The sequence below is a fragment of the Oryctolagus cuniculus genome, chromosome 13 (genome assembly GCF_964237555.1).
Source record: "Oryctolagus cuniculus chromosome 13, mOryCun1.1, whole genome shotgun sequence".
Lineage (NCBI taxonomy): Eukaryota > Metazoa > Chordata > Mammalia > Lagomorpha > Leporidae > Oryctolagus > Oryctolagus cuniculus.
In genome coordinates, this window is record NC_091444.1 from 64,869,166 (window position 1) to 64,880,461 (window position 11,296).

General features: G+C 49.3%; 1 protein-coding gene across 2 annotated transcripts; it reads left to right on the forward strand.

The window, feature by feature from the left end:
- The first annotated feature begins 4,308 nt into the window (after positions 1 to 4,308).
- On the forward strand, positions 4,309 to 11,296 carry COX20 (cytochrome c oxidase assembly factor COX20). 2 transcript variants are annotated; one of them, XM_008268168.4, is made up of 4 exons: positions 4,309 to 4,423; positions 10,255 to 10,369; positions 10,441 to 10,534; positions 11,046 to 11,296. In XM_008268168.4, exons 1-4 carry the CDS (start codon positions 4,382 to 4,384, stop codon positions 11,179 to 11,181), a joined length of 387 nt encoding a protein of 128 aa, XP_008266390.2. In that variant the 5' UTR covers positions 4,309 to 4,381; the 3' UTR covers positions 11,182 to 11,296. The 2 variants fall into 2 exon arrangements, with proteins under 2 accessions (XP_008266390.2, XP_002717684.2); XM_002717638.5 differs by having other exon boundaries at positions 10,471 to 10,534.

Sequence of the window (11,296 nt, forward strand, 5' to 3'; positions counted from 1 at the left end):
CTCTTTCCCATTCTTTGGCAACTACTACTATGCCACAAGGAATATTCTCGTGCCTGCTCCTTTTAACAAAGTTGAATCTAGGTGCAGGTAATTGGCACAGTAGTTAAGATGCCACTTGAGACACTTGCACCCCATAGCAGCATGCATGGGTTCAAGTCCCAGCTCTGCTTCCTTTTTTTTTTTTCTTTTTGACAGGCAGAGTGGACAGTGAGAGAGAGAGACAGAGAGAAAGGTCTTCCTTTTGCCGTTGGTTCACCCTCCAATGGCCGCTGCGGCTGGTGCGCTGCGGCAGGCGTACCGCGCTGATCCAATGGCAGGAGCCAGGTACTTATCCTGGTCTCCCATGAGGTACAGGGTCCAAGGACTTGGGCCATCCTCCACTGCACTCCCTGGCCACAGCAGAGAGCTGGCCTGGAAGAGGGGCAACCGGGACAGAATCCGGTGCCCCAACCGGGACTAGAACCTGGTGTGCCGGCGCCGCAAGGCGGAGGATTAGCCTAGTGAGCTGCAGCGCCAGCCTAGCTCTGCTTCCAATCCCAGCTCTCTGCTAACGGGCACCCTGGGGGGCAGCAGATAATGTCTCAAGTACTTAGGCCCCTGCCACTCATGTGGGAGATGCAGAGTGAGTTCCCAGGTCCTGGCTTCAGCCTGGTTCAGCCCTGGCTGTTGCAGGCATTTGGGGAGTAAACCAGTAGGGATGGAAGACCTCTCTTTAAAAAAAAAAAAGTTTTCTGGGGGGCCTGCACTGTGGCACTGTGGGTTAAAGCTCTGGCCCATATGGAAGCCAGTTCGAGTCCTGGATGCTCCATTTCCAATCCAGCTCTCTGCTATGGCCTGGGAAAGCAGTAGAGGATGGCCAAAGTCATTGGGCCCCTGCACCCCAGTGGGAGACTCAGAGGAGGCTCCTGGCTCCTGGCTTTGGATAGGCACAGCTCTGGCCGATGTGGCCATCTGTGGAGTGAACCAGCAGATGGAAGACCTATCTCTCTGTCTCTACCTCTCTCTATAACTCTGTCTTTCAAATAAGTTTAAGAAAAAAAAAACCAGTCTCCTCAACAATATATGAGAATGACAAGTGTGAAACAGTATCTCACTAATTTTTAAAAAAGATTTATTTAGGCCGATGCCGTGGCTCACTTGGCTAATCCTCCACCTGCGGTGCTGGCACCCTGGGTTCTAGTTCCGGTTGGGGTGCTAGGTACTAGTCCCGGTTGCCCCTCTTCCAGGCCAGCTCTCTGCTGTGGCCAGGGAGTGCAGTGGAGAATGCCCCAAGTCCTTGGGCCCTGCACCCGCATGGGAGACCAGGAGGAAGCACCCAGCTCCTGGGTTTGGATCGGCACAGCGCTGGCCGTAGCAGCCATTAGGGGAGTGAACCAATGGAAGGAAGACCTTTCTTTCTGTCTCTCTCTCACTGTCTATAACTCTACCTGTCAAATAAAAATAAAAAAATTTATTTATTCAAAAGGCAGAATTGCAGACAGGGAGAGACATAGATCTTCCATCTACTGGTTCACTCTTCAAATGGTCACAACAGCTGGGATTGGGCCAGGCCAGAGCCAGGAGCTTCATCCAGGTCTTCCACATGGGTGCAGGGGCCCAAGCATTTGGGTCATCCTCTGCTACTTTTCCAGGCACATCAGCAGAGAACTAGATCAGAACTGGAGCAGCTCGGACTCAAACCAGTGCCCATATGGGATGCCAGGACTGCAGGCAGTAGCTTTACCTGCTATGCCACAGTGCCAGCACTGACTTTATCATTTTGAAAGGTGTAGAGACAGACACAGAGATCTTCCATCTGCTGGTTTATTCCCCAAATGTCCACATCAGCTAGGTCTGGGCCAAGTTGAAGCCACGACCTAGAACTCCAACCAGGTCGCCCATGTGGGTGTCAGGGGCCCAAGGACTTGGGCCATCCTCTACTAATTTCCTAGGAGCTTTAACAGGAAGCTGGACTGGAAGTGGAGCAGCAGGCACTGGAACAGGCACTGTTTGGATGCTGATGTTGCAGGCAACAGCTTAACTTGCCGCATCCCTAAAAGCATCTGTTAACATTTTGCCATATTCACTGCCTATGTAAACAGTCTATGTACATACATACATACTGTTTTCTGGAAAGCAAGGATATTAATATCACATAATATGGGATTCATGACAAGGATTACAGAGTGAGGAAAAAAGGACATATCATATAAGGGATATAGTTCATTGAAGATATAAATATCTGTACATCAAGTATATGGTATGCACACATTTTTTATAATATATATTAGCTTCCACATATACGAGAAAACATGAGATTTGTCTGTGTCTGGCTTTTTGTTTCCTTTTTTAGGATCTATTTGTCTATTTGAAAGAGTTCTGGGCCGGTGTTGTGGCCTCATGGGTTAAGCTGCTGCCTGCGACTCTGGCATCACATACGGATGGCAACTGGGGAGTGAGCCAGTGGGTGGATGATCTCTCTCTTCTCTCTGCAACTCTGCCTTTCAAATAAATAAGTCTTAAAAAAAAAAACAGAGAGAGAAAGAGAAAGGAGAGAAGGAAGGAAGGAAAGGAAGTTTGGAAAGACATATCAGTTGTATTTATTTTAGGGGAAAAAAGCAATGAGAGATCTTTTTTCTTTTCACTCTATAAACTGTTACACAAACAAAAAAAACTACAATCAAGTATTATGCAACTTTTTAAATATCAAAATTCTTTAACATAAAAAGTAATCCATGTGAAACTAATTTTCAAAGACGAATGAAATGAACCCCCAACTAAGCCAACCTTAGCAATATTTCAGTAGCAATTAAAAAAATAGGAAAAATTTCAGAAATAGGATGACTTCATGGTGTTCTACCTGGTACTTTTCCAGTTCTCCGCCCTTTACAACGTATTTAGAGATCATTTCCCAAACACTTCCTTAAGCCTTTTGGACCCTTCCTTCCTTCCAGGCCACCTTCCTAACCAAGAGTTCACAGCACGGTTAGCTCAAAATTTCAGAACAGCACTGGCAGAGTTCCCTTTTAATTTCCCTAATGTTACAGCACAATTCCAAAATTTCCAAAAAAAAAAAAATTTCCAAAAACCACTGTGACCTGCAAACGCAGAAATGCAAGTCATCGTGCATCTCACTAGGGCTGTGACTGGAGAAAAACAGCCAGCGCCCATGAGAGGAGTTAACATGGGAGCTCTCGCTGCGTCGCAGATAAATAAAAATGCAACCAAGAAAGCGTCCCATCAGGAGCTCAGGCTAGGGCGTCCTCGCTGCGTGCTAGGCTGCGGCATCACCCCGAGCGGCGTGACTGTGCACCGTGACAGCCCCTAAAAAGCAGCTACACGTTAACCATCGAGGTGCATCGGGAGAGGCGGCGCGGGGCTGTGCGGGGAGGCGCGGAACTCGGAGAGCGGCCGCCTCGTCCTGCCCGTGGCCGCGCGCTCTGTCGCAGTCGTGGGCTGGAGTGCCCCGGGGAAGCACCAGCGGACCCCAACCACGCACGCTGCGGGTTTCTCCTCTCCTCTCCCACGCCGCCTTCCCGGTCCTCCCTGCCCCTCCCCCAGCCCCGCGCTGGCGGACACCAGCGTCTGACGCATGTTCTGGAGCGAGCTGCTCCCTCCATTTTGTCCCCAGTCTCCTTTAGGCGAACGCGGCGCTGCTGTTTTAAAGGCACTAAGTAGCGAGAGCGAAAAGGGGAGGTTAGAGGGGGCGTGGGAGCCCCGTTTGCTAAGGGCAGGCTCTGGGGACTGCAAGGCGGCCAGCGCAGGGTGCAGCTGCCGCGGGCCCAAGGGCTCGTCCTGGCGCCGGAAGGACAAAGGACACTTAGGGGACGAGGGCACAGAAGCCCGCGGGGGACGCCTTCCGGGCCAGAGGCCCACACTGGGGGTGCGCTGGGGCCCGCCCCGCAAGACAAAGCCGCGGCAGAGCGCGGGCTCGCGCGCGCGCCGGCGCCCCCCCCCGCCGCGGCCCCGCGCCTAGGCGCGCGTCCGCAGCCCGTGCACGTGAGCGAGCGAGCGCGCGGGCGACGGTTGGAAATGGCGGTTGGGGCGGTTGGGGTAGGGGCGGGAAGAGGAGCGGTTTCACTGTGCCAAGGCTCCCGCTGGGAGTGCGGGAGTCGGGGTTCTTTCAGGAGCTCTCCTCATCCCACGCTCCGGGCACCGCTCACCGGTTGCGGGGCTGAGACGAAAGTGGGGCCCCCTCGACTGAACAAAGGAGATGGCAGCCGAGGCGACAGCGCGGCCTGGTGTGGCCACTGCGGCGCCCTAAGAACGTTCCCTAAAATGGCGGCCGGCGCGCGGGGGCGGGCGGGGCGCGCGGGGCGGGGCGGGCGCGGGCCGGGCTTCCGCTCCGGCGGCCCTCGGCGGTGGCAGGGCAGGGCGGCGCGGCTGGCGCCCGCGCGTCCGCATGGCCGCCGCGCCGGAGCCCGGCGAGCCCGGGAAGGGGAAGGTAACCCGGGCGGGGAGCGTGGGGGCGCGCGCCGGGGCGGGCGGAAGGAACGGGGCGGGCGGCGACAGAGACGCGACCCCTGTGGCGCGCCTAGTCCCGGAGCACGTGTCGCTGGCCTCTGCACCCGCGTCTAGTCGGGCGCTTGGGGACTGGAGAGACTCGCCATTCCCAGCCCCGCCGACATTTTGATCTACATTGTCGCGACAGAAGCATCCGAGACTGGGGGGAGGTGGAGGCTAGGACTGTTCGTGACTTAACTGCAGGTCATTATGACACAGCTCACAATCCTGAGCCCTGTGACATGGCAAGAAAGTTCTGCTGACAAGGGCATTGCTGGTTGGTAAAGGTAAAGCGAATGACTTAACGGGTGCCTGCCGTCCACGCTGCGTACTGCACAGTACTCGGCGTGCGGAGATGCGGTGAACGCTGGGGTTTAATTCTGGCAGGTTCATCACCGCCAGAGCAGCAAGACGAGAGGAGAGGGGCCGAGGTGCTTGGTTTTGAATAAGATGTACCTGTCTGAAAGGCAGAGAGGTCTTCCATCCACTCTTTCACTCCCCCACGTGCACGCAGCAGGCCGGGCTGAAGCCATCGGGTCCCCCACGTGGGTGGCAGGAGCCCGAGGACCCCGGGCATCACCTGTTGTCTCCACGTGTGCCAGTGAGCGCCACGGTAGCCGGGACTGGAAGCAGACAGTGCCATCTAAGATGCGGCGGGTCATTCGTGTTCTCCCTGCAGCGGGAGCAACCAGCGCCCGAACTGGAGCCCAGCTGGCGCCCCTGGCCTGTGCTCTCCCGTCCCTCATTCACCTGTCTCAGGAGGCAGCTGGCTCTTCCCAACCTGTAGACTGGACAGTTTCACCCCACACTTAAACCCCAGTGGTGACAGCCTGTTTAGGATAAAACCCGAATTGGTGGGGTAGTGAATCTGAACCAGGCTCTCTTCCTGAAGGGCTTCCTGTGACTCCACGAAGCAGACTAAGGTGTTTCTTTCCTCTTCAACCCTGGTGTCGTCTGTAGCATTATCATTCCAGCATTTAGCATAGTGGGAAGGTAAGAACTGATGGATCTTTCTTTGGGCTTAAGAGCAGGAAACCCAATTTATATCCTTAGTGCAATTAGCAGGTTTTTTTTTTAATGCAAGGTGAAAAATTAAGGTCCAAAAGGCAGAATTATAGGTGCCGGTGCTGTGGCATAGCCAGTAAAGCCCCTGCCTGCAGTGCTGGCATCCCATATGGGCACCTGGCTGCTGCACTATGGCTTGGGAAAGCAGAAGATGGCACAAGTGCTTGGGCCCCTGCACCCACGTGGGAGACCCAGAAGCAGCTCCTGGCTCCTGATCTGCTCAGCTCCAGTGGTTGCAGGCATTTGAGGAATGAACCAGTGGATGGAAGATGGATCTCTGCCTTTCAAACGAATAAATTTAAAAAAAAAAGAAAAGAAAAGAATTATGGAGACGGAGCTCTTCCATCCATTGGTTCAATCCCCAAATGACTTCAGTGGCTGGGGCTGGGCCAGGAGCCTCACCCTGGACTACCCCATGGAGGCAAGGGGCCCAGACACTTGGGCCATCTTCCACTGCCTCCCCAGGTGCCTTAGCAGAGCTGGATAGGAAGCAGAGCAGCCAAGACTTCAACTGGGATGCCTGTGTCCCTGGCACTGGCTTAACCTGCTGTGCCACATCACCAACCCCAAGAAAAAAAACTAAATAGTGAACTGAACACTCCTAGGCAGACCCAGACACCCACTGTGTGTACTGGTTGGCTGTTTTAGGTCATTCACACAGCATGGAAATTTTGCTCATTTGCTCTTCTTGCTGGCTTTTCTGGGGACATTCCCAGCTAAATTTGATCAGGACATCCAACTGTCAATTGGTTAATATGAATAAATGTTGGGTAAATTGTTTCCATACCGAATACCAAACTTTGACCATCGGTGCCTCTTCCAGCTTTACTCATGTACTGCCCATCTGCTGTTGAAAAACAAAAGCACCCTTGTTCAGAACTTGCGTGTTTCCAGGTGCATCCTACAAACACTGAAATTCTAGATTCATCTCTGATGAACACTGGCATTTTGAATGGGACCTTTAGTTAGCCCTTCTCCATCTACTGCTCATCTTCTTACAACATAACTGCTGTCTTCTAAGGGCCAAAAGGGTCACTTGGAACATTGAAAATAAAAAAAAAAAAAAAGGAGAGAATACAGCATTGACCTAATGTAAGAAAAGGAAGCCAGCCAACTTTTTAAAAATATATATTTATTTGAACAGTAGACACAGGTCTTCCACCCACTGGTTTGTTCCCCAAATGGCAACAACAGCCAGGAGCCCAAAACTCCAGCTGGGTCTCCCGTGTGGGTGTAGGGGCCCAAGCACTTGGCCACCTTCCACTGCTTTCCCAGGCACATTAGCAGGGAGCTGGATTAGAAGTGAAGCAATCAGTTCTTGAAATGTTGCTCCAATATTGGATCCCATTAATGCAAGCAGTAGTTTAACCCACTGTGCCACAACACTGGTCCCAATAATTATTTTTCAAACAAAACCCTGGGAAATTATTACAGCCAACAAACCTAAGGTTAAAGTTAGTAAGTAAACTAGCCTAGGTTGATAGAACTAGCCCTTCAACACTGCCTTTGCTCCTTGCTGAAGCTTTCAAGTGGTAGGATTTAATACATTCAGGTACACTGACTTCAAAATTTTTTTACAGAATACCTACTGAGTGTTGGGCACTAAACCAGGTACTGAGGATCAAGCCCTGATCAAAACAGGCAAGTCTGTCTGGATAGCACATTCTACTGGAGGAATCCTGCAGCAAGATTTTCATTTACTGGGCCAGCCAGCTGTCCACAGAGCGAGGGAAAAGGCAGTATTATCATTTAGGCTTGTAGAGGAATATGGGAAGGCCCATGTGCCTGGCTTGCCAGGACAAGGCAGAGTTGGATACAAAGGTAACATCTCAGATTAGGTGGAGCCTCAAGGCAGTGGTAAAGGAATGCATGCTTATTATTTGGAGCATAACTGAACGCCATGAAGAGGATGAGACAGTTGTGCACGTTTCTAAGAGGAATCAGGGTCCAAAGTACTGTTGACACGAGCAGTGAAGTAGCCGAGAAGTGGTTGGTTTGGGCTATGTTCTGAAGGTAGGGCCTTGCAGACTTGCTGATAAACTGGACTTGCCATTTAAAGAATCAAGGATGACTCAGCTTTTTTGGCCTGAATGGAAACTGGTTGTGTAGATGCCATTAAGAGCTGCTATTAACTTCAAGGTTCTTTTTTAGACATACCAGAGATGTCAGCAAGCAGATAAATGAGACTGAATGTTGTGACTTAAAATCAAGCCATCATCTAAATGGCACGTAGTTGAAAGCCTTGAGATACCCCAAGAAGGGCAGAGCAGCACCTCAGCACTGGGGCTTGCAGAGCCTTAGCCACCAAGCTGCCAGGCACAGTCAGGGACCCGAGACATGAAGCCAAGCAAATGATTCAAAAATGTCTGTGCTACATGTGCTAAGATGGAGACCAGATTTTGCAAAATCAGAGATCTTGATAGTGGTGTTTGCGTGAAGGGGACTGCAAGGAATCACGGGCAGAATGGGTTTGTTTTCCTAGTAAACTGTAATAAACCACCAGTGTTGTAAGGGGGAGGGACAGCAGTCTGAGTAGGCAGGAGAGCAGTAGTGCACAAAGCGTTACGGCCACCTCTAGATGGATGCAGCCACGAGGAAAGGCACAACATAGGCACTGGTGCAGTTCATGAAGTCGCCCCAGCTTGATCTGGAAGTCTTTTGTGCATTCCCTCATCCCAGCAGCATGAGCTAGAAAAGCTACTTTCCTAAGTGTAAGGATTAAACATATTAGAAAATTGACAATTTCCTCAATGTTTAAAGGCTTAAATGGCAAGAGTTAAACCACTTGCGGGCTACTTAAGGGAATAGAAGAGAAACGCCAAATGCATATATATTTCAGTGTATTCTGAGTAGGGTACTCAGAAGTCTACACCTTGGACTTTGTCAGTCTCACAGTTGTGTACCAACGCTGCTGGGTAAGCAGGATTCTTCCACGCAGGTGTTCTTGCACTGTCCAAAGGCTCAGAATCATTTACCAGTGGAAAAGTATCCTCCCCCATTTTGTTTTGTGTGCAGGTTAGGGTTTTTTTCTTTTTTTCAAGATTTGAAAGGCAGAGTGACAGAAGCCTCTTCCTCCATGGGCCCATTCCCCATATGGCCACAAGAGCCAAGGCTGAACCAGGCCAAAAGCTTAGAGCTCCATCCAGGCCTCCCACACAGGTGGCAGAGGCACAGACGCATTAGCAGGGAGTTGGATCAGAGGTGGAGCAGCCAGAACCGGCACTGCAATAGAAGATGCTAGTACCATGGGTGGTGGCTTAACCTGCTGTGCTCTATCCTGTTTTGATATAAATTGCAGATGTCTACTGATTTTATGCTCCCCAGATATGGCCTTTGGAAAATGCTCAAGCCTTACCTGACACAGTAGAAATGACCTAAGCTTTTGGGGTCAGACTAACTGCCGCCTCTGTTCTTGGCCAGCATTGAAGACCCCTGCACCTGTTTTATCTGAGTATCAGAAGGCTATACCGCTTTGAAGGATGCAGAGGGGCTGGCATTAGTAATGCCTGCTAGCTTGAAATTAGGAGATTAGGTCAGATGGTACTGTTTTCTCACTCGCCTCCAAGACCTAATGCAACACCAAGCACCACCCCCACCTTTACCCTGCTTGAGCAGCCAGCCCCCAAAAGCAGCTGGCCTGAAGGTGAGGAATACTGGTCCTAGCCTGAGTGCTAAATGAGAAGCACAGAAACCAAATCAAATACACTAGAGGACCTGCTGCAGGGTCACGTTAGGTGTATGCCATGGCGGAGAGAAACAAGGAACAGACTCGACGGAGTATGCAAGCTTTGCTTTATTCTGAGCCAAGTCACATGTTCTTTTTCAGTAAATACTTGAGCCAAAGAAGCAAACATAAACTTTGATCCACCTTGCCTTTTGCTGTCCTGTTTCTTCCATTCTTTTCCCTTAGACAGTTCACATTCTTTTGCAAGTGCCCCCTCACCCTAAACAGTGCTCCTCGGCTGGCACAGCTGTCATGCCCAGTGAAAACGGCATCATGTTCTCAAGCTTTCAGGCTTTATTAACAGCAATGCTAAGTTAAACTGGAATGTCGACTTACTTTTAAATGTCTGCCCTGCCCTCCCAGAAACCCTGAGGAACAGACGTTCAGTGACAGGCATCCCAGATAACCAGGCTGGGGGACCATAAACCCAGGGAAGGCTGTTCAAAGATGGCTTTCTGGCACTTCAAGGAGCTCGATCATCCAGCCCAGCTCCTTCTCTTTACAAATTGAGGCCACAGAGATAAAAATAAATTAAAGGGTACCAAAGCTAGTGCAAAACTGGAACAAAAACCCAGCTCTCTGGATTCCCCCTGCTTTTCTCAGCACACCTGGCTATGGCATTGAAGTGCAACCTCATTCCTGTCGAGGAAACAGGCCAGGAGAGAGAAGTCTTAGGTGACATAAAGTATTTATTCTAAAAACCAAATGATGCTCACCTAGTTTACACCAAATACCTGGAAATAAAAGCCATTTTTGGGGAATTGAAGACAGCACTATAGTCAAATGTTGTAAGCAAACATGGTCCCAAAGTGCTTTCCCATTCATGCTTTCCAGGTTATTGTAATTACTGGAGAACTATGCTGGTTTTGATTTTCAGCAATAGCCATATTCCCAAATAAATTCACAAAGAACTCCAAATCAGTCTACCAACAGGTTAAAATAATTTCCTCATTCAATCTAGGTTCTTTTCTATGTTATTCTAGCCTTTTAAACTCCTAGGAATTTTAGATGTGGAAAACATTCCCTGTGCACGGGACTCAATATTATACGGCTCACTGGGATCTGCTGTGGCTGGCCTAGGACATTTTTTGTTTACTAGTAAGTACCTGTCTCTTTCTCTGTAAGTACCAACATTTTTACATACATAATAATCTACAGTTAATGTGTAGTTCATTACAATGGTTCTGCTCATTTGACAGGTAGAATCAGAAGATCATGCGATGTTGGAGTAGGAGGATTTATCTTGGTGACTTTGGGATGCTGGTATGTTATAGAGTAGTCAGGAATGCTTGGGACTGTAAAAGGTGTTACCTAATTAAGAACAATTTCCCACTGGGACATTGCCATCCTCAACGAAGTAGCCTGACTTAAAGACTTCTGCATGGAAATGTCTTACAGAACAGTATTGTTGGAATGCCTTTACCTTAAATGCAAGCAGATATGCACTTTTCATCATTTGACAGATGAACACAGGCCATCATTTAGAATGGCCTCAATTGTTTACCTTATTCATCACATCTGAACATGTTGCTTTAAAGATGTGTTCGCAGCTACTGATGAATACAGATGAATCTCAAAAATCCTCATTTTACACAGACATATATACCCTATTAAAAGTCATTTTCATACCTAATTACCCAATAGAAGGTACTCCTAATTCGACCATGTATAGTCAGTCTTGGAGTAATTACTTCAAGATGTGGGATTATAACGAGCAGTAGTTAATTTCTCCAAGAACTATATATTAATAATTTATTCATATTATTCTCACCAGGTTCCATTGCAGGTACAGTTATGCAAAGCAACGAATCCAGGAAAGGATTGCCAGAGAAGGAATTAAAAACAAGATTTTATATGAAAGTACCCACCTTGATCCTGAAAGAAAAACCAACAGCAGTGGTAGCAATTAAGTCTGAAGTACAGAAAACCAAACACAGCTGCCTCAAGAGTTGGGATCGACCACAGAAACATCTTATGTACAATAAGAAAGCTTTAAGCAAGTAAATAAACTATGTTTTAGTTGTC